The sequence below is a fragment of the Micropterus salmoides genome, unplaced genomic scaffold (genome assembly GCF_014851395.1).
Source record: "Micropterus salmoides isolate LMB-PRFRI ecotype aquatic unplaced genomic scaffold, ASM1485139v1 Ms_hic_scaffold_8, whole genome shotgun sequence".
In the NCBI taxonomy this organism is placed as follows: domain Eukaryota; kingdom Metazoa; phylum Chordata; class Actinopteri; order Centrarchiformes; family Centrarchidae; genus Micropterus; species Micropterus salmoides.
The window spans coordinates 28,025,859-28,048,912 of record NW_024044570.1 but is presented as its reverse complement, the minus strand read 5'-3'; the positions used below and the strand labels follow the sequence as shown (position 1 = coordinate 28,048,912).

The 23,054-nt window shown below is 40.5% G+C and overlaps 1 protein-coding gene across 7 annotated transcripts in view; it reads left to right on the top strand.

The window, feature by feature from the left end:
- Positions 1-23,054, top strand: part of si:dkey-246g23.2 (solute carrier family 66 member 2) — a 66,115-nt gene that overhangs the window by 39,922 nt on the left and 3,139 nt on the right. For 4 of the 7 annotated variants that reach the window (XM_038707219.1, XM_038707221.1, XM_038707218.1 and 1 more), the window contains exon 5: positions 12,998-13,115. The exons of 1 other annotated variant lie outside the window; for it this stretch is intronic. In XM_038707219.1, the coding sequence (XP_038563147.1) occupies positions 12,998-13,115 (118 nt within the window). Of the gene's footprint in view, positions 1-10,211; positions 10,252-12,997; positions 13,116-23,054 lie in introns of those variants that run through there. 2 more of the 7 variants (XM_038707224.1, XM_038707223.1) reach the window with 2 other exon arrangements.

Sequence of the window (23,054 nt, the reverse complement as noted above, 5' to 3'; positions counted from 1 at the left end):
TGGTCAGGAACACTGGGCCAACGGCTGCCTCCACAGAGTCACCGGACGCACGGCGCGGGGTGAAGTTAAGGGTCGCCACCCAGCAGGTCACATCACGCTACGGGCCACACAGAGCACACAGGCTGTTGCGAGCGAGCAAGAAAGAGTGACCGAGAGCACTTCATTGGCACAACTTATATGCCCCACTGATTGCCACTGATCAGCTCTAGCTGTGGGATTCACACAGCGTCAGGCTCAGGACACAGGTAACAACCTGCAGAAGAGAGACAGAGGCACCCACAGCAACACAAGCACAACACACAGAGCAACCCATAGACCTCACAGGTCGTAATAATACTGTAAAGTAACCTTATCCACCCTCTAAAAATAAAGAATCAACTTATCTCCTCCTAGAAATGTTCTTGATAGTGTTATTACATGTCCCATTTTAACTTAATTCCCAAGGTTTAAACTATACCCACGTTAAATTCACGGTTACCTTGAATGGAGGGGGAGTAGAAATTTTTTGGGGGGGCTTAGCTTCCAATATGCATGTTGTTCTTGTCAAGGTTATGGCAGCGTGTGAAAAGGTCAATGTGTATAGTAATTAGCCTCTCAGGTAGAGGACTGTGAGATCAATTACTCCCCTAATGGCACGTAACCTCATACTAATTATGATCATTATTTCCTCATTATGTCTCTTGTCTGTAATCACTGCAAAAACCATACTGTGTGTTTGTGTGTGTAATGAAGGCTCATGCTTTGCTTGTCACTCATCTCTATAAAAAACCTGTAGAGACAAAACAAAATATTTTACTTTTTCTTTCCAGGACAAAGCAATTGTCATTTGTTTTCAGTAGATATTGTGGAAGTATACAACGCAGATATAGGTTAACATCATTGGGAGGGGGGGCATTCACAGCCCACCCTCACCTACTCAATCTGTCTTTTTTTTGCAACCTCATTAAGCAGCAAATAGTTTAAATACTAAAAACAGGATCCAGAAAGTCTTGCTTGGAATTAAATTGTGCAGTAAACAATAGAGTTGGAGACCATGCTATTATTTTAGCGCCATAAATGGGATATGTACTAGGTCTTATGTGTGGCTGGCATATAATTCAGACTGATTATGTATTTGTCAGGCGCTGATGAAGACCTAGAGTCGATATGCATTGGTCTGTTTGATTGCCTATATGCTCGAAAAATACATTTACAATTTTGTTCTATGGTTGTCTGCAGCAGTTACTGTCAAGCAAGACTTCTTGATCCTGTTTTTTGTACTTTCACCTGCCCCACTAAAGAGCACCTGTCGAATCAGCCAGAGCCATGCAGCACTTCCTTTTTCCATTGTGAACTATTTTAAATACTAGTCATAGTGATGCAACTGCAATACCAGTGAGTAAAAAAAGGGCTCAACGTTAAACTTTTTTGCAACTGGCCCCACCGGATCAGTGGGTTTGAAACTTACTGGCCCGAAGACAATTTTTACTGTCCCTCCTTCCAAAAGTGTTTAATTGTTTATTAAATACATCCTGGATATAAAAAAAGCTAAACAAAAATGTAATCACAGTTAAAATTATAAATAATAAAAAGGTTAACAAAACAATTTATTTTTAAAACAAAACATACTAACAGACTCAAACATGACGTGCTCTCCTGCTGACAGCCATCTATGAAAAATGTACACAGAGCAGACACGAGTCGCCTCTATCCTGATGAACAGGTTGCTATGGTAGCAACCCCTTCAATCACAAGGTAGTCCCGTCCAAAAGCATACGCTGAATTATCGTCTATTTTCTCCTAAATAGGACCATAATATACTAAATGAACATCATGCTGTGTTGAAGACTTGAAACTAGCCACTGAGACCATAAACTCATTTAAAAGTGTTTACTGAGGTAATAAATCAGCTGAGAAGCAGCAACATTTTACCATTATTTCTAATGAAATCGCCCCCTGCTGGCCGTTTGACAGAATGCAGGTTTAAGTTCAGTCTGCATTGTTTCACTTTCGACCCAGAGGTTGCCGCATGATTGAGATTAGAGAAATAACATTTGACAACCTCTCGTCACGTAACTACAACTCTTGATTGGACATCGGTGCGCGCCAAGAGCTGCAAAACAACTGCAGGATGTTGAGTTTCATTATTATTTTTTTTTAAATACTAATGTTTTTGTACTGGCCCGATTGGGTCAGTGAGTTGCCGGTTCAACTGTCCCGACGTCACGTTTTACTGGCCCTGGGCCATCGGGCCACCGTTATTGTCGAGCCCTGCATTTCATTATGATTATTTCTCTATTAATCAAGTAATCATTTGGTCTATTAAATGTCAGAAAATTATGAAAAATGCCCATCACAATTTCCTGTAGCCCAAGATGATGTCATCAAATTATAAAGGAAAATAAATCAGGTAATTAATACAAAGGTGTCTCATTTTATAATTTGATTAATGCCCACATTCATTTTTTAATGTATTTTTGGTGTTTATAATTGGATGTTTATTTATTTATGAGCATTTATTAATTTCCGTGTTCATTTTGTTTGCGGCAGACATGGTCCTCCATATGCCTTTAAGCATGCTAACATTTGCTGATTAGCACAAAACAGATGCAATTTACAGTTTGTCTTTTGCAGATAGATTGATCACTTATCCTCATCTCTCCTTCCACCTTGTTGATCCCTCTATTTTTGTGTTTTTGTTCTGTCCTAGTTTGCTATATTTTCCTTTTTGTGATTCCCCAAAGCATAAGAATACCATAGAAATACTTTACACTTGAGGGAATAAAGAGGAGGTGAGAATGGCCTTGATTCATGAAGGTTGTGTGCATGTTTTTCCCTTGAGAGATAATTCTTTTCACCACAGACAACTGACAGAAGTGTCATCCACTGTATATATTCTCACATACTGCAGTATTCACTGTAGATCCACAACTCTTCTTCAGGTGCCCCTGTACGTTTTCTCTGGATTAACTGTCACTACTGTCACAGTAGCTTTTATATTGAAACACACGTAGAAGAAAATCCAGTCAAGCCTGCACATATCTTGCCTTATACCACACATGCATCCATGAACACAAGAAAAGCTCTGAATGCACTTTAGTTTTGTCTTCAAGTAGTGCAGTAGTGTAATTAAAGATGCTGCAGTATAGTTTGCTGTCTGAATGACCAGACGTTCTTCTGTAATATGCCCCACTTCACAAGTGTCCTCAGGGTTTACATCTGGACTTGCACTTCCTCTGAGCACCCATTCAGCTCAGTCTCAACATCATGCCAAACATTAAATACGCACTATTACTATAGTACACTATACTATATTACACTATATTACATCTCTGAGATGTGTAAATGGAATGTAGAAGCACATTTGTGTGAAAACCATGTTACTAATCATTCATCAATATATTTGGCAAATATATAGACAGCTAAAGTTAAGATCACAGTGTTAAGACTTTGTAGCTCTATGTGTGTGTGTTTCTCTGTGTATCTGACTGCCCGGGGTCAACAGAAGGACCTGCGTGTGTGTGTGTGTGGGCAAAAGTGTGTCAGGCAGAGGTAGAGGAAGACACAGCAGAGTGGGGGAGTACTATGAGAATGGCAATGCACAGGCAGCATTTGATGCTATGCCACCAGAAAGTCCACCGCAAAGCCAGGTGTGGCTGAGATGTCATAATCAGCATGCCAAGGACACAGTAGGTTAAAGAAGCGTACAGTCAGGCAGATGTCTTTGATCTGCTGACCAGCCGCATGGTGAAACCACGGCAGCCACTTGGCTTTTTTGAGATTTTCAACAGAACCAGGTGCAGATGACACAAGCGCATGACCTGACCTTCAACATGCAGGTCTGTAGAGTAGCTGGCAGAGAAACTGCTGACTTCAACTAGAAAGAGAACCAAGGGATGAGATCATGCTTCGAAACAGAGCTATAAAAGGAGGTCCAAAAGAAGTGGAAAATCAGTTGTTACATGCTGTCATGTCAACTCGAGTCTCTGTTCTCCGATGGAACTTTTGTACTCTAATTAGTGTCTATTTTTGCTGGAAATAAAAATGTTGGGAATAGTTCAGGCTTTTTCATCTGGCCCAAGTCTTACATTTTTACATGACAGATGACAGATGATGGTAAAGTCCCTTCATACTCAGTAATATATATAATCTTACTATAATATGAGCCACCAAAAAAATCACTTCAGAATACTAAATGACTCTTTCCAGAAAATACTGTTATTCAACATGAGTATTTTCCTTCGATCACTGTGGCCTAATTGGATGAATGACCCTGCTGGCTTGAAATAGCCCATTCAGCACTTCTCTCTGTGTGTGTATAACATGTTTCAGATATTTTGACCCTCCTCACGTGTACTTATGGATTCTCCCATCTGTTCAGTTAACCTTGAACAGACTGATTTCCAGATATAATGATGCCACACGTAATCTGCGCTTCCTCTCGTTATCCCATGTGAAACAAATAATTTATTTTTAAGTCAGATTTCCCTGAGTCCTATTACTGAGGTGTGATGATGAGTGTATGGATCCATACGATCGAGGACTGCTCACCTTTTCCAGGTCGCTGTAATGATGGCTTTCAAACAGATGCAATTTTGTGGAAAAGCAGAGCGGGAGTTAGAGAGAGAGAGGTAGAGGCACCCACACAGGCACATTTAGTCGCACTCAGCATAATTATGCTTCCTAGTCATTATTGACAGTTTGTGTGTGCACACACATTCACACTCATAACACTACTCCTGGGAAACCAAGGAAGGGAGTGGCGATGGAAAGATACAATAAAAGAGAGAGAGGTGTGAGCCCTCTTTATTTCTAGTTTAATTTTTTAACTTGGTACTTTAAGGTTATTTCATACCTAAGCTGTTTGGGGTTCAAACAAACTCTGGTTGATTTGCATATTTAGTTTGGTTTGTTTTGATGGCGTGAACTTTTTCGTTCGAACTCTGGTGCAGAATAAACAACTGGTAGTGTGAAAAGAATCCAGACAGATTATATGAGATATATATATATGAAAAGTGCAATTAGTTTTCCTTAATCTGTGCACTGATGGTGGAAACTGCAAAGTTATTCAAATTATCTCCTAAGCAATGTATGATTATACTGATCATTTAGTGACCATGTGGGTCTTTATAGTGTGTTGAGCTTGTGTCTTCCATGTACTTTGGCAGTGAAACATACCATATAATAGTACAAATACACCTCCTTTTTTTTTCCCTCAATATTTCTATTATATAAGATTGGCACATTGGAGGAAAAAACACTTTAATACAATGAGAAAGAGGAGGAGGACCTCAGATAAATTGATACGGGCTCTATAGCTAACGCAAAAAGTAAAGGAGACAAGGGACAACCCTGTCGAGATAAATAAGTTGACTGAATACCATTGGTGGAGATACTAGCTTGCCGGGATGTGTAAAGAAGGCGTATCAAAGAAATAAATGCATCACCCAATCCAAATTTATGTAATACAGCAAGCCGGTAGTCCCATTCAACCCTGTCGAACGCTTTTTCAGAGTCAACTGAGATCACCACTTCAGGGGTTATGGTGGAGTGTTTGGAATAGATAATGTTTAAAAGGGTGCGGACATTGTAAAATAGCTGACGCCCCTTTATAAATCCAGTTTGTTCTTCTGAAACTATGATAGGAAGAATTCTTTCCAAGCGACTAGCCAAAGCCTTAGCAAGAATCGTAGCATCCACATTTATCAAGGAGAGGGGTCTGTAAGAGCTGCAGAGATTCAGATCTTTGTCTTTTTTTAAAAGCAGGTTTATAGAGGCTTGTCGTAAAGTGGGAGGAAGAGAGCCATCCTGCAGAGATTCCTTATATACAGAATGCAATAAAGGGGACAATTTAGATTTAAATCTTTTATAAAATTCTACTGGGAATCCATCAGGGCCAGGAGCTTTATTGTTTTGCATGCTATTTATGGCTAGATTGATTTCCTCAAAGGTTAATGATGAATCAAGATCTTTAGCAACATCTGAGTTAATGCTTGGGAAGTTGAGACTGCTTAAGAAAGCATTAATTTCAGGAGTCCCAGATGGAAATTCAGACTTATACAGGGAGGAATAAAATGAACGAAAGACTGAGTTAATGGTATTATGGTCTTTATGGAGTATGCCAGATGAATCTTTTATTTGAGGGATCATGCACGAGGATGCCTGGCGACGTAGTAGGTGGGTCAAGAGTCTGTTGCCTTATCGCCATGTTCATAATATGGGGAGCGCGAACGTAGAAGAAGGCGCTATGTATTAAATTTGTTGTCTGACAAAAGCAAAGTATTAAACCTCCACAGTGTTAAATACGGGAGTTGAGGGGAAAGCTGAATATTCAAAGAAAGCAGAGCATAGTCAGAGATTACAATAGATGATATTTAACCACTGACACTTTGGAAATAAGTTTGGCGTCGATGAAAAAATAATCAATTCGAGAGAAGGACTTATGCATCTGCAAAAAGAAAGAATATTCCTTAATACCGGGATGTAGAATCGCCATGGATCAATGCAACCATTCTTGGACATGAAATCAGAAAGCGTTCTTGACATTAGTGAGGGTGTCATGGTCTTGGGAGCAGAGCGGTCCAACCTAGGATCAACTACGCAATTCATATCTCCTCCAAATATAAGGAGTATAATGAAGGGAGACGCTTAGAGATGCTTATTCATGAAGTCTGGGTCATCAAAATTTGGGGTGTAAATATTAAACAATAATACAGGAACATGCAGCAATGTACCCAAAATATGAAATATCTGCCGTTTTCATGTGATATTAATTTGGAAGACGAAAAGTGAATTGACTTACCAATAAAAATGGCAACCCCTCTGGCCTTAGAATTTAAATTAGAGTGAAATACCTCAGAAATCCATGGACATTTAAACCTAACCTAGTCTGTGGTGCGTCACATCGTGTGTTGCAGAGTTAATAGTCAGCCATTTCAATTCTGAAGACGTATAATCAGCCTGTTGTGTTATCAGTTCTCCTACTTGATCAGTGTCTTAATGAAGGCTCTGGCTTCCTCCGGGGATTTAAACTTCCTCTCGGTGCCGTCATGTGTAACGCGGAGGCGTGCCGGATAAAGCAGACCAAACCATATTCCCGGTATCTCACGGATCTGGTGGAGGATGTCGTTGAAGGCGGCACGAGTATGGGCCCTCTTCGAAGTATGATCGGGAAAGATAGAGATAACCATATCACCAACCTTCATCCGTTGTTGGGCTCTGGCCCACCACAGGATGTCCACACAGTCTGCATGATAGTGGACTTGGGCGATTATGGGGCAGGGGCGCCGGGTTTACGCTTCGGCTGTAAAGTGCGATGAGCACGGTCCAGAAGGGGCTCTTTGTCCAGCTTAAAAGCCTCTTTAAGCAGAGTGGAAGCAGCTTCTGGTGTGGCAGAGCTGTTTGAGTCTTCAGGGACACCCACGATCCTTAGATTGTTGCGTCGCGACCTAGCCTCAAGATCCTCACATTTATTTTCCACTTTCCACTTCCAATTTGGCAGACACGTGCTCCACTTTAGCCTGTAGCGTTGCGATGTCATCACAGCAGGTAGAGAGTGAAGTTTCCATTTCACCCACGGTATTCTTCAAGGTGCTCACATCCAACTGAATATTCGTAATACTGACTGTCAATTCTGATTTTACAGTCTGTAGCTCTGCCTGGAGCAGAGCAGACAAAACGCTCCCGCCTTTGTATTTTGCTGGCATTTTGGACATCAGAAAGTGAAGATTAAGGTTTTGGACACGACTTACACCAAAAACATTCCACAAAAAAGTGCCAATAAAATAATATTAAAGGTTGTTGCAGGAACGTTGCGTCTCACTGCTGCTCAGCCGGAAACCACCATACACCTCCTTTTTGCCCTGTTTATACCTCGCTGTCATTAGTTGTGGCATACAGGGTTAGGGATTCAGGCCTGTGACCGGAAAGTCGCCAGGCCTTAAACTCCATCTGCTCTATTGCAGCTTCTCAGTGGCCATCAAATCAGACTGTGGTTGTCATGGGCAGCTTCCAGGTGTGAATGTGTGTAATGGTGTGAGAGTGCATCCATGCAAAACAGTGCATTACTCTCAGTGGAACAGTGGAAATACTGATAATACAGATAAACTAAACTAATCAATAATTTCTTCATGAGCTCTTGGTGACCACCAGAGGATACAAGCATAGGCCCAGGAAAGTACAGCATGCTTGCTGTCATCCTGCAGCGTAAACTTGGTTTTGATTTTCCCCCGTGGGTTCATGTACTGATGCGGAGTGACAGTCACCAACATATAACACATCAGAGCTTCTTTGGTGTGGAGTAAGTGAACCAAACTGCAGGTGGGAAAGCTTTCTTAACTACTGCATGAATTTACTATATTGCACATTTAGCCCTCCAGCTTATTTCCATGACTTCATATTATTTCAAAATCATTGCAAAACCCAGAGTGTTACATGCTGTTAAGTCAAAGAATAGCGCTGAGGTTTTCATCAGACAGCGTTCAGTCGTTGAGTGATGCTGTCACCCGCTTGGCATTTGAAATCACTGATTACTCCGGTGGAAGCTACAATTGAATGGTAAAGTTGCGATTTGTTTATATAAACAACAATGTGTTTTTGTGTGTGAGTGATTGCTCGGTGCTCTCTGCTCAGCTGCCTGGGGAGCCCGCCTGTTTTTCTCTTCCCTCTCATTAAGCTTTATCTATTTTGCCTCCTCTCCCAACTCTGCACCAATGCTGCCAAACTTCCCAATGTCACTCTGTGACAGTGGAGGGGACATTGACGGTGGCAGTCTGTCTGTCGTGCTGACTGAATAGTGTGCATGCAAATACAGCACTGCTTCCCTTCTCAACATAATTCTCTCTTTAGACTTCTCCTCTGCTTTTCTTTTTATATGCCTCTCTCAATTCAGTTTATGATTCTCTATTGTCATGAATGTAACAAGAATAGTCAAACTACATCCAGTCCAGCAAAAATAATAGAACATACATAAACTCCTGTCCCATTATTGTGTGTGTGATGCATATTCATCTCCCATTACCTCTCTATGTCACTCTGTCTCATTCATACATTCACAGCTAGCAGCTTGTTTCTTGCTCTCAGTTCTTGGTAACACCCTTCAAGCATTAATGGTGGTCTATTGCCATGTCCCTTCAGTAGCAGCCTAATGGTGGTTTCACATTTCTCTTGGGGCCATTTCGTACAAAGGGCCAGTACCTTTACAGTTTGGCCCTGGGGGATATCATGCAGACACTGCAATAACCTCAAAGCACTTTGGGACCTGTGAACCTGAGTTGTGAGCCTCAATAAGGAGCACATCTGGAAGGTGAGTCTGAGGACAGTGGCTACATATGGTACATGTGCACACTGAAAAATATGTATCTCTTGTGGCACCCCAGGGGACTTACAGGCAAGATTCACAATAAAATAGGAGACCCGGAGACAGTTTGCGTGAAACAAAAGTTTTCCTCAGTAAATTTAGGGGGGGAATTTAGGGGAAAGGTGAGGGCGTCAAACTCGAAATGAAGATTCCTCCCGCCCGTCTGGGGTCTTTTGTCCTTTTATCCCTCTTTCTAGGAGGTGTTGTGCCAGTGTCCTGCAGAGTCGAGCAGAGAAGCAGCAAAGTGTGTTTTCTTTTTGTGAATACCTTTGTGGTAAGAAGATTGAATTGCAACTAGGCAGAGAATTTCTGATTTCGATAAAGTACAGCCATAGATACCAGTATGTGTATATATGTGTCAGGATATCTGATAATATAAAAACATTTCCAGTTTGTTGTAAACAGTCAATTTCAACTACAGCTAACAAAAGCTGAAACATTTAGCCAGTTAATCAAAACCTTAGATAAACAAAAAATAATTCACAATATTTTAACGGTTTAATCTTTTAAATTATTTATCTAGAAAAAAATGTCAAATATTCACTGGGATCAACTCTTTCAGTGACTGTACTGTACTATAAATAAATAAGTTATGTTCCTTAGTTGCAGCCCTATTTGAACATATTAAAGGTGGTGTTTATATGTGGCATCTCATGAATCCAGTGCTTGAATAGCCTGAGTATTTCTGATGTGTTACTGTCCATAATTATGAAGCCAAGTCTTGTTGCTGGAGCTGACAACAGGAAGTTTGATGTTATATACAGCGGAAAAGTTTAATGATTTACTGTAAATACAATTTGACAAGATCACTGCATTTTCTCTGTGAACCCTTCCATTACACTAATTGACATTATTACATGTTTTCATCCCACAGTCGCAGGTTACCAGTGGACACTCAGGGATTAAGCCCTTGTGTGAGATATGTGCATGTATGCATGCATGAGAGTGTGCATGCATTTCGTGCTTAAATAGTATATAGTGTGTAAGTGAATCACATATAATAGTGCTTGCCAGGGTGTAGTTAACACGATCAGAGCCATTTTATAAATCAGGGCAGCAGCTCTCACTGTTAAATTAGAGTCCTGTCTGTCCTGGGGCGAGACAAGACTGTGAGAGATTGTGTTTGGAGACCGCACACTTTCTTTTGTGTCTGTGTGGTAGGGATTTGGAGAAGAGAAATTTGGGGTGTTTTTGCTGTGTCAAGTGTGTACTAGATTGTACTGTGTAAATGAATTTATGAATTTATTATTCTTATTTATGGAGTAAATCTGTAGTAAGTAAGGCATCGTGCAAACTATGAATGCATTTGGAATTTATACAATCCTTCATTTACAATACTAAATTATTTTCCATTATGGCAATGAATTATCTTCTACGTAAAACCCAAAGCACACGCCATCACCTTTACTTTCTTTATAACAATGAAAAGCACCATTTTCTTCAGACTCGTCCTGGGTCCTCTGCCTTGACCTCTTCTCACCTCACGCTATGGGCCATAGCACCTTTTCTTCTACTGTCTTGTAGCTATCACAATGGTGGAGGAGAAACATATTGTTGAGGTCGAAATATACCTGGACCTCTAACCCAGAGATAATATCAAAAAAAGACATTTCCTGGGGAGCCACACTATAGCTGGATAGGCTGGCTCTTCACACTGCAGATTCGCTTTAAATGTTTATATTATTCTTTATGTGGCAGGGCTAGTTTTGGACTAAAGGCAGTGGAAGAACAAGAGAGAGAGATATAACACAGGACCAACACTTTGTTGTACTGTTAAATTAATCAGCTAGTTTTCCACAGTTTTCTCATGAACCACCTTCAGCTACTTGAATGAACCTGGCACATGTATTTCATGATTGTCTTGCTATTTGTATTCTAAAGGTCGAGATGCAGATAAAAACGTCAAAACATTTTCTATATTATTGGATAATAGAGGCATAAAAGTAACATGTACAACCAAAGGTACTGTTGTCTTGTCTTGAACCGCACAAGAACTGAAAAAAACATATGAACCAGTAGAAAACATCTGGACTCTGTGATTCCTCTGTGATGCATTTGTGAAACAATTTGGACAGAGCCTTCTCAAAGATGCCTTAGACTGTTTAGACACCACTAGATTATCCCTGTTGCCTAAGGAAACCACACAGGTAATAGGACTTAATAACTTAACTTCAGTGCCTTGTTGCTCTTTATTTTAACATGTGTAATCATAATGTGAGCTAAATGAAGTAAATGGGTTACTTACTTTTTGCTTTGATCTGGAAAGGCAGAAGAAATGTTTCTTCATTGTTTCATGGCACATATTGGCTGTAAATTTCATTTTATCTATTACATACCATGGGAACATTTTGTCATTTTGTTTATCTGAATCCTTTTTATGGTTTCCATAAGTGACAGGGATCACCCACTATTGTCTGTACTACAGTGTTTGCCTTACTTTGCACACTGAAGAAAAGTTTTGTACACCTCTCCATAAGTGAGGCGATTTCACTTCCTGTTGGTTCCTTTTAGAGGATTGTGTAGCCTTGCTTGTATTTTATTTTCCAGAAGCATTCATAACTGACTATTTATTTAAGAAACAAATCTATGACAGAGTATTGTAGAGTATTGCATAAGATTATAGATGTAATAAATTTTCTGAAATAGCCCGTCACCAACAGGCCATCTAATCTATTCTGGCTTGTTTACATTCTCTAAAAAAGTCTAAAATATCCTTAGGCAAACTCTGTGTGATACTCCTTCTTCTCCTCACCTCCCCTCCTCTTCATTTGGTGAAGCAGAATCCATCTTTTTCTGGCAGGTTGGGAACTTTTTCGTTGTTTGCCTGTGTGCAATCGATCAACATGCATAATTCATAGTTAGTGGGTTAAGAGCAGCTCGGCTCCTCTCTCACTGGGCCCTTTGATTTTCGTCTCTCTATCTGAACCCCTCAGGGAGAGCTACAGCCCTGCTGCTAAATCACCTCGCACACACCCTCATGTGTGGGCGCACGCATCATGCCAATGCACACATGCATGGTTGCTCTGAAAAAGAGGTGGAAGAGCTGATTGAAGCTCTTTGAAGCTTTAAACATCAGCCCATGCAGCTCAAGTGTGTCTCTTTCCATAGAGTTGTGTATTAGTATAATTAAGCATTCTTATTGTCTGACCCCTCTCTGGAGACTTTTTATGTCTCACATCCAAAGTATGATTCCCTACATTAAGCTTTAAGGCTGCACCTTCTTATCACCACAGCAGTAGTGGAAATGTATTCAAGAAGATACATTTGGTCACAATAGGTTCTCAGCCATGAGAAATTCAGCACACAATGGAGACAAATCTACCTACCCAAAACCCCAGTTATTACAGAGTCAGTTTCGGTGTTAAGGCAACAGACCAGTACACCTAGTGTGTCTCTGCCTTAAATGGAAACGTGGTTCCTTCCAGTGATTTCAGTGTTGTAGAATTTAGTCCACATTGTTTCTGTAAAAGTTGCACGGCAGCTTTGTCATTGACTAGACATTGAGTCATATTTGTACTCTGGACTGCAATCATTAAATGTACATATACTTATGCACAGTACAAACATGGTAGCAGTCTGCTTTGCGCCTGCGAGAAACTTTCAGCCATCTTTCTTTCAAGTTTGTTTTTCCTTCATCCCAATATCCATCCACCCATCCAGTGGTCCCTTGGGCAGTGGACAAGGTGAAAGGCAGCAGAGGAGGCTGGGACAAGAAGATAACGAGACAGCAGCTGACAGAAGGAGCGGCAGAGAAGGGACGGAGGATGAAGATTTAGAGGCAGGTTGGGTATGAAGAATGATTACAGAAAGAGAGATAGACTGGTACACAGATAAACCAGCAGAAGGACGTGGTTACGCTCTGGGTAATTTGCAGGGAGGTCAAAAGATGCGAGGTGGGCATAGAATAGAGTTTATCTAAACAAGTACCTGTTCTAATAAAGTAAACCTGTTGCAATTAATCAATTAGCTGCAGAGATCCTGTTGGCTAAGATCTACTGGTGTGACCAATGCTTGCCTGCAAAGCAAACTGAATATTGTGTAAGGTGCAACGTCTGATTATTTTAGCTATGAATTACTTTAGCATTTTGTGGAGGGATTAATCAATTAATCGTTGAGTCTGTATGCCGTAGCCATGTACCCTACCTTGTAGCCTGACACGCACCTGCCCACAAATGTAACTGCATGTCGCAGCAACACAGACCACAAAAACTGTGACTGGTCATCTTGGTAGCATCACTTTTCTAGCTTTTCCTTCTTTTGCCTCACCCTGTTCAAGTGGTCATACATGATACATACCATCTCCTTCAACGCCTTCTCTCGATTTTAGTTTTTTTACTAAAAGTAACTGCTGTTCAACATTGATCAGCTCCATCTCCAGCGTGATCTTCTCAGTTTTAGTTCCCATCCTGTCTGTCTGTCTGTCCACATACTGGTTCTTGTCTGTCTGTCCTGAATCATTAGTAGAATAAGTATCCAAAGCTAGAACTAAAAAAAAATAAATTTAGAATAAATCAAATCATCTTTACTACATTGTTTGTGGTAGTCTACATCAGTGAAGAAGAAGAAATTCAGCACAGTGGAACATGGAAACCCCACTGCCAACAAGTGTTTTGCCTCTTTTTATTTTTACCATGGTCATGTTCTTTCCTTAACCAAACATTTAAAGGAGCCCTGTGGAGTTTTCTTGTAAACAAACAAAGTTATGTTTGCATTCAGTGTTGCTCACCAAAGTGCCTTATGTGTGTCCTTGAGATCAAACAAATGTGTTGAGTTCATTTCCTTTCTAGAATTGTCCAAGAACAAGCATCTGTCTGGCAAAAGGATTGGGCCTATCTTCTGTTAAGATATACTGTAACAAACAGATAGTATTCTGGATTTAACCATTATAAAGGAATTAAGCAATGATGACTTTGGTGTTTTAAATGGTTAAAGTCACACAGTAACACAAACTAAGTAATCGAAGCATCTGTAGACCAGAGAGGTAAAATTTATAGTTTTGTCGAGGGAGTCTGGTGGCTTTGATGAGAGAGATATAACAATCTGAACCTGTGGCCTAATGCAAGTATTTTAGTGGACGTACTTGGATTACATTGCAGCCCTGTCTCGCTGCTGCTGACTGCAGAGCACTGGCTCAATACTGGACCTATTTTTAAAAAATGCTTTCCCAATTAGTCACATAGACACAAAATCATGGGGGAAAAGGGGTCTAGGTCGAAAAATATCGAAGTTACCCTTTAAGATGCAAAAGTGACATTTAAAGATGCATCAGGCAACTTTGCAAATATTTGGGTCGTGAAATCACAAAATTTCACACACCACACTCATGTCCTTTTAATTCTCTCCCTCCCTCTCTCTTTTCTCTCCCACCCCCCATCCCTCCCCCCCTCCCCATCTCCCCTATCTCTGTCTGTCTTTCTAAATGTCACTCAGCCCTGTTTCCTGTAGTAGTGTTCCACTCCCACCGCTTAGAGGAGCTAATAGCTGGCTTGACAAAACTTGTTCAATACACAGCACAATTACTGCCTGGCCCACCATGCAATCAGACCCCCCTCTTGTTTTCTACGTCGCTCTCTCTCTTGTCCTGTCACTATCCAACTATCGTTTCTCAACCCTCTCTAGATGTATCGTCCCTCAGCTCAGCTGCATTTTACATGCATCTCTCATCATTTTCCCGTTTACCTCCATCGTCCCTCATCAGTCTCCTAGCTCCCGTCTTTTCCTTTCCAGCCCTGAAGTATGGAGTTCCCCATTTCACCCTTTCACCCTTTCCTCTCTCATCTCTTGCCACTTGGCTCATATGAAGGTGTCAGGTCAGTAGTAACAAATGAGAGACTGAACTGAGTCAGCGTGTCATTGTGTTTGTGTGTGAATGCTTTGGTGTGAACGTGAAGCAAATGAATAATTTTGTGTTTTTGTGCAAATTGAAGCAAGCTGGCACACATGCTGGTTGAGGGTGTGTGTGTGTGTGTGTGTGTGTGAGGGACTGAGGTAGTCGGTCAGTCAATATCCTCAATCAATACCATAATAACTCCTTCTCCCTGTGGACGCTCAAAGCCTCATTCAGAAACAAGTTGACCTATTTGTTCTGTTTTTCATCACCTGTCAACTGTCAACAAGTCCCACAATTAATGGTATCTCTGCCAGATGGAGCTACATGAGACTAACATGACAAACAGAGTCTGTAAATGTGGGAAATATGTGAGTGCGTGTGTGTGTGTGTGTGTGTGTGTGTGTGTGTGTGTGTGTGTGTGTGTGTGTGTGTGTGTGTGTGTGTGTGTTTCATGTTCATATATCCCAGGAAGAACCCATGGGGCTTGTGTCACTGTGGAGACAAAAATTGAAGACCCCATTAGTAGAGACTGTTTTTTTGAGGGTTGACGTGCAAGAGCGTAAATTTCATCTAACATGTTGGGAGGGACACTAAACGTAAAATTGAGAATTCTCAAGATTGTACTTGTATAGGATACGTGTACACAGAAGAAAGCCTTATTACTATTATTAGTGTAGCATGGAGACTGTGATGTTACCAAATTGCCATGACTTTTTGTACTTAATCTCTTTCTTTTTATTTGGCCAACAACACACAGCAAAGGTTGTTTAAATATGACTTAGGTTCATAGGTTTACCATCTGTCATATTATCCTAATTATCTGGCATCTTCCACATAGTGCTTTAGATTTCCTCTGGGACAGAGGACATCTCTTACTTAGCTGTTCAACTGCAGCAAGCCAATTGATCATCATACTGAGTAAAACCCAACACAACGGTAGTTCCACTATATTAGCCTAACATCAGTTCACACATAGGATTATCACTGTGTTAGTTGTAGTAAGAGATGCACCAATTGCATTTTTCCTGGCTGATTCGAATTACAGAGTATAGAAAGGTCTGACCTGCTGATTCCGAATATTTCTTTCTAACAACTATAACTGACAGCATACACAAATATCTTTGTACCAGCATAAACGTTGGCTATTCGCACTGGGGTCCATTCAATTGTATGACCATAATGAAACATTGATTATTAGATAACATTCGCATTTTCACTGGAGGGAGCTGTTTTGTAGCTAAAAATAAAATCCAACTAAATTTTAAAATGTATTTTAATTGAAAATATTTGAAAGAATACATTACCCTATTTCTAGTATTTTATATCTGATCTCACCATTTTAATTCTACTTCTCCACCTTATTTTAGTGCTTACTCGCGAACTACAGTAATCTGCTCACCTAGCTTTTCACTCCAGAGACACAAGCACACACTACACCTGTCTGTCTCTCTCTGCCTGTATCTGTCCACTCTGACTTTATTTGTCAGCAGTTTTATGAAAGACGTGTGTATATTTGTGCGTATTCCTTCCAGAGATGAACGACCTCAAACTTGTGTTTTGTCTCCATTCCACTGCACTGCTGTAGAGACTGCTTTTGTACAGATGACCCGCCCTCCTTAATTACATTGTTAATGACTCCTCTTCGTTAATGATGTTTGCCGTCTCTTGAGCAAAGAAATTAGCCAAAGAGAATTTGTGAGGCTGAGGGAGGGCAAAGGAAGGGAGGGAAGGTTAGGCAGAGGAGGAGAGGGTAACAGAGAGAGACTGAAGAGGCTGAGTGGAGGATAAAGAATAAATGAAGGTTGGAGGGCTATTGAGAAGAACAATGGAGACAATGTTAAAAAATAAATCAACTAAAATGAGAGTATAAAGGTGCCTATATTTGTGGTAGAAAAATCATCTCCACTGAATTAAAAATCACCCCTAATATTTTTAGCTGCAACATTTCAAGCATCAGGTCTGGATATAGATTTTCTCTTTTTAGATGTCTCTTTTTCTGCCTCTTCTTCCTCCTCTTCACTATTATTCACTGAGCACATTTACACGCTAATCTACTTCTTCTTCTACTACTGAGAGTTACATGGTTATAAAGCACAAATTAACCACAAATGTGAAAATAATATTAATATAGATGGTATGCAACCCCCCCGCCCAGCTGGACTGAGCGGCAAAACATCCGTTAACCATGGCTGGAAACAGTGAAACGGAGTAAAACAAGCGACCATTGGCTAAAATTAAAGGCAGTTGGACTCGACAGTGATCCTTACTGCTCACCAAATAATCAGTGGTCCAGCTCTTCCCCATTTTAGTGTGTTGTTTGTGTTTTCCCTGATTCAAGCTAACGCTGCCACTCAGTGACCATAACTATCCTACCCGCATACCCTCTATAGGGTAGTTTCCATATCCGGACACCATACAAAATTTACTCATCTTCTTTTGCAAGATTTGTTTTCTTCAAAATATTAAATCTGGCCAGTATCACAGTTGTTTCACAACTCTTTCAAGAAATCAAGTTGAACTAACAGGTTTTCACACCAAAACCACAAGTTCGATATCACGCAGAGGAAAAAATAACTTATTTCCAGTGAGGAAAGAGGCTGTGCTCTGCACCCATTTTTGACTAAAAGTTCAACTAAATTATGGGCGGGAGGGGGGGGTGTTCAAACCAGCTAGCTTACTTTGCTGTGAAATGCAACTGTATTATTTTACTTTGACTTTTTCCCTTTTATAGAGAAGAGCAAAGCAGAAGAGCAATAAAAGGAAATATGACAGTTGAGCGGGACAATGGGGGAAAAAAAGAAAGCTTTATAGTGAAAGGACAGGATGAGAAGAGAGATGAAACAAAAAATGTGAAGTTCAGCAAAGGATGCTCGCTGAGGGGGGAAAAAATTCAGTGGAACATAAAGCAAGGATTTCCCCTGAGGATTACTGGCAGCTTAGAGAGAAAGAAGTAAAAAGCATGACGATTTTAAATTCTTTAGCGCACTTATTTTTGGAGCAGTTCAATCAAACCCCTGAGTGTTTATCCCAAGGGTTTAAATTGTTAGAGCAGCAGAACACATCAGTGAGACTTGGATGTGCTCTAAACAAGCGCTCTTTGGTCAGCATTTGGGAGAGGTGGAAATAGCCTGATTCTTACTAAAGCCAGAGGTGGTAAATTTGGAGGTGGGAGTGGAGTTTGACCTAAGAGGGAAGAAGCAGTGAGCTGTGTTGACTGAAGCAGATCAGCTCCGACTTGATGGCTTTTTGTTTTTTCATCTCGCATTTAGTGTAGACCAGTTCTAGCTTTGGATTGAAATAAATGAATTTAAACAAGAATACTTTTGTTGACCAAAGCGCTAGCCACAAGTGACAATTACATCTTAAGGGTAAAAAATAAAACTGTTTACAGCAGTACAAGTAGAGAAGAGTCGCAAAGAGAGTCAAAGTGACTCAGTTGTGTCTTTTATACAGCAATATAAATTTTCTTAACATTGGCTAACATAAGCTGCCATAAGCTACAGGTCATGCCCGACCAAGTAAGTTGTAGAGGCAAAATCTCTGAGTGCACTGATCAAGGTTGCATTTTCTTGCTCATGCTTTCATTTGTAAGAGGAATAATGTGTTATTTCTTCTGTCAAAAGTTGTTGCTGAAATCTGAATTCTCTCATTTTTCAAAAGCAGATTAAATCATTTTTTGACATATTAGTGAAAACAGCATCTAAGCGTAAAGCTCCCCATGGCAACAGCTAAATGACTGACGTCTTACACTTACACACGCAGGCTGCCATATGATGAGGTAGAGCCATTTATTTGATAGATAGATAGGTATGATAATAGATAGATCATAGCAGAGGACGGATGAATGCCCAAGAAGTTCTGGCAATGACATGGGTGAGGGAGAATCAGATGGGGGAGCGATAACGGTGGGCAGGAGTGTGTGAGTCGCTTTCTGCATGTGTGAGGAAGAGAGAGCAGTCGGGTTCTTTATTCCCATTGCATAGGCTAACTAAAACTGAAATTTATTAACCTAAACTTTGTTTTTAACTTTTGTTACGGCTAGGCTAGTAGACACAAGTGTAGGACTTAGAAGGGCGAGGAGTTAGATAGAAGAGGAATATTTTTTGCAGGGATGAAGGGATTTGATATTGAGCCGGGGAAGATCGAGGCCGAGTGCAAGACTAGATGCGTGGAGAACCGGGTTGGTAGCTGCTGTGCAGAGCAGGGGGAAACCGTAGCTGAGAGTCCAGCGAGAAAGAGGCTGAGCGAGCAGGTCCGGTGCAGAATCCAGGAATATTTTAGACAGGCACAGGTCCAGAGAGAGACGGGATAAGCGCTATTTTTGGTAGCACACTAAAATAAGTTATTATATTCACTTTGAACTTTGATTAATTTTAAAAGGTAAGCTTTTTGACTTTTTCAATCTGTAATGAAATAAAGCATATGTAAAATGAATACAGCGTGAGGTTTACTGCTGTGAGAAATCCCAAAATTGAAAATCGAATACCTACCCAACGAATGAATATTCGAATATTCGTTTATTGGGTCCAGGCCTAATCAATACAATTGTTTAATAAGTATAAACATGTGGAAAGCAATATTTTAATCGGCTCTGTCAAACAAAGCACGGCATGCTAGCTCTGCTAACAGCGAATTGATATAAACAAGCTGAAACAAAAGCTGTCTGTATGTGGCCTGTTTAGCTTAGTTTGTCACATACCTTAAAATTTTTCAAGTCATTGTAAACTCAGCTGCTGGCTGAGACAAACCAGCTGCTCCTCTCTACCAGCAGCAGCAGAGGGAGGGGGAAGGACTGATACCGACTGATTTCTGAGTTCGATTATTCTTAATAAACTCATTATTTTGATGTCAAATATATAACTTATTTTACTGACATTTTTGATTTGTTTGTAGTAAGATATTTATACTTACTATATTTATACTTTAAATAGTGACATTGCTGTTGTAAACATTACATTTTGTTGCAGTTCTGGAAACATTTAGTCATAATAAAATATTAAGTTCTAATCCTGGTCAGAATTTCTTCTCTTTTTTTATTAATTATTTTAAAAAAAGGCAATATAACGAATGTTGTTTTCCCATGATAACGGTATAATTTAAGTAAAATAAAATAAGACGTATGAGTTCCAAACCAGAAGCAAAACCAGCCGCATGGACATGAGGGCCATTGATCTTAGAAAAATGGAGAGAGGTCCTCAGGAATGTGTTTCAAGCAGGCAAACTGCTACCAGCCATGTCTCCACACATCATGGGAATATCCGGCAAGATGCCGACAGCGGAAACAGCTGATCGTGATGTAAGTTACAAGTTCGCTACGCCTTATTCTGCAAAACTGTTTCCATCTCCCATTGAGCGCATTAACTGTTTTTCCACAGAGACAAAAACCATCTCAAGCGAACGTAAAAACATTTTTGCAAAATTAAAGTGTGTTTTTTTTTTTAATTGATACTTCAAAATGTGCATAAAAAACTTTGATGGAAACACGGCTACTGATGTGCTACTGTTCTTATGAAGAAACTGTTTCACATGCTCACAATAAAGCACGTGCTGGACTGTCTCCATCCCGGTGATTGGTCCACATTCATCAACCTGTACTTTTCATTATTCCCAGGCAGAGGAACTCTCTGTGCTTCTCATTCAGGTTGAATCCATTAAACGTTACACATTTCCTGATGGCTATTTCGGAACCTTTGAAATAGCCGTCAGGAAATGTGTGATTGGATTCCCTTGAATCTCTTCAGAACAATGTTGCTGAAGAGAATAATTTAAAAAAACACAGAAAAGAAGAAAAAAAAATTATTCAGAGCAGCAGTCGAACACGCAATCCTTGAACTACAAGTCCTGTGCTGTACCAACTCAGCTAACCAGTCACACTGGAAATTTTTCTGAAATAACCTAAAAAAAAACACACCTGCTGATCTCGGTATTTGTTATCTCGAGATCACGAGAATGGATGGCCACTTAGGGCTTCCGTAGTTAAGTGTCTATGTGTCAAACTATTTTTAGTGCCATCCACACAGACACTGGACAAATAAAATTACAAGTACTTTCTTTAGTCTTTTCTTCTTTCTCTCTGGTAATATACTGACATACCAAATAACTACTCAAGTAAAGAAAAAAAAACCCACCAAGGATATAAAAAGATTTTTTAGCAAAAATACATTTTAATTTTATTTTGACCATTTAACAGGTTCCCTTACAGTGATGATTGACCATTTTGCAACAGTTAATTTATGAATGCATCAGCTCGGATATGATTGACTATTAAAGCATCCGGATGTGAAGCTTGACTGTCCCATGTATTGTTGCAGAGTTTACCTTCAGTTATTCTGTAGCTCCTCCAGCACAGCCATGTTTACAGCCTGCATCAATCTCAGACTGGGATGTTAATCACATTTCAATACTACACACAGTGTCTAGATTTAGTACATCCCTTGATATGTTGAATAATAATGACCTCATTTCCATGCAAGGGAAAGACACTTTACCGCAAATGTTTCGGTACCTCGTCAGGGCCTGAAGGGAGCCCAGGGGAGAGTTAGGAGTTTGACATGACTTTGCAAGGAGAGATCAAGGATAGTATGGGACAACTGTCCCCATAGTCATTAGGCTGCCTCTACCCCCATATGCACTCATCATCCATATCTATCTCACAGAGGTCTCCTCCCCATTCACAGAGGTCCCTCTCTTTCTCTCTGGTGGGTTTGTTGTGTTAGCGCTGTCTCTCTTACCGCATGCTAGATAAATGCTGTCCTCTGCTGTCCGCTGCTCCGTCTCTCTCCTTTCCTTTCTCCCTCACCCGTCTGACCCTTACAATATGTCTCATTGATGGTCCAACCCCGTCTCCAGGCCCAGTGAACCCTAATAAATAGAATACTCATATTACATTTATACCTATGGGACTTCAATGTCCAGAGAGCAAGAAGTATAAAGGAGGGAGTAGGTAGAGTAGGAGTGAGAGCAGAGACTGTGAAGGGTAAGAGTTAAAGAAATGCGACAGTTGAGATGGCAACAAAAAGTACAGAAGTGGGGAAAGGAGGAACAGCACAAGAGAGGAATGATAGCACAGAGGAAGAAAAGAATGAAGGATGAAGACAAGTTAGAAAGTGATGAGTGGAGGAGTATAAGAAGCTGTGATAGGAGAGGATCCTTTCTGTACTCTGTCTGATACTTTCTATGATGTTTCAGAAGACTCCTTCAGGGTACTGTGTTGGCATCAGGCCGCTGGCATGGTACATAACTAGTGTCTTCTTCATGGTCTTTCTTCTCAGCCTCTGTGTCTCTCAGACAGGCAGCCTTCTTCTGTCTTTCTCTTTCTTTCACTTTCTCTTGTTTGATGTGATCAATTGGTAGTTTACTTCACCCTGTGCACTGATCTTTTACTGTCTCCCTGCTGTTTCTTACACAGCAGCAACTAAACCAAGACCAAAACACTTGAATGCAAAAGGGATCAAAGGGAGCAACTACTTATTTTGGTTGATGTGCTGCTGTTATTTTGCTTTTACTGCACTTTTACTTCGGCTCATCACCAGAAAGATTGCTCTAAATTGTAAAAGAAAAAATCCTGAATGGAATGGTTCGACAATTTGAGAAATATGCACATTAGCTCTTTGCAGAGAGTAGGATGCAGAGATTGATGCCACTCTCATTTCTGTACGATAAGTATGTAGCTGAAGGCTTCACAGATTAGCAAAAAGACTGGAAACAGCCAGCCTGGCTGTGTCAAAGGATGAGTTTGTGGACACCTCACCTGTCGCCTCTCTCTGCCCACGTCTTGCATTTGGCAACGGGGTTACCTGCAGGGGCTGACCTGTCTCTCTCCCTCTCTGTTTGTGTGCTGTCCTTATGCTTTATTTCATCCTCCTCGTCATCATCCACCTGAATATA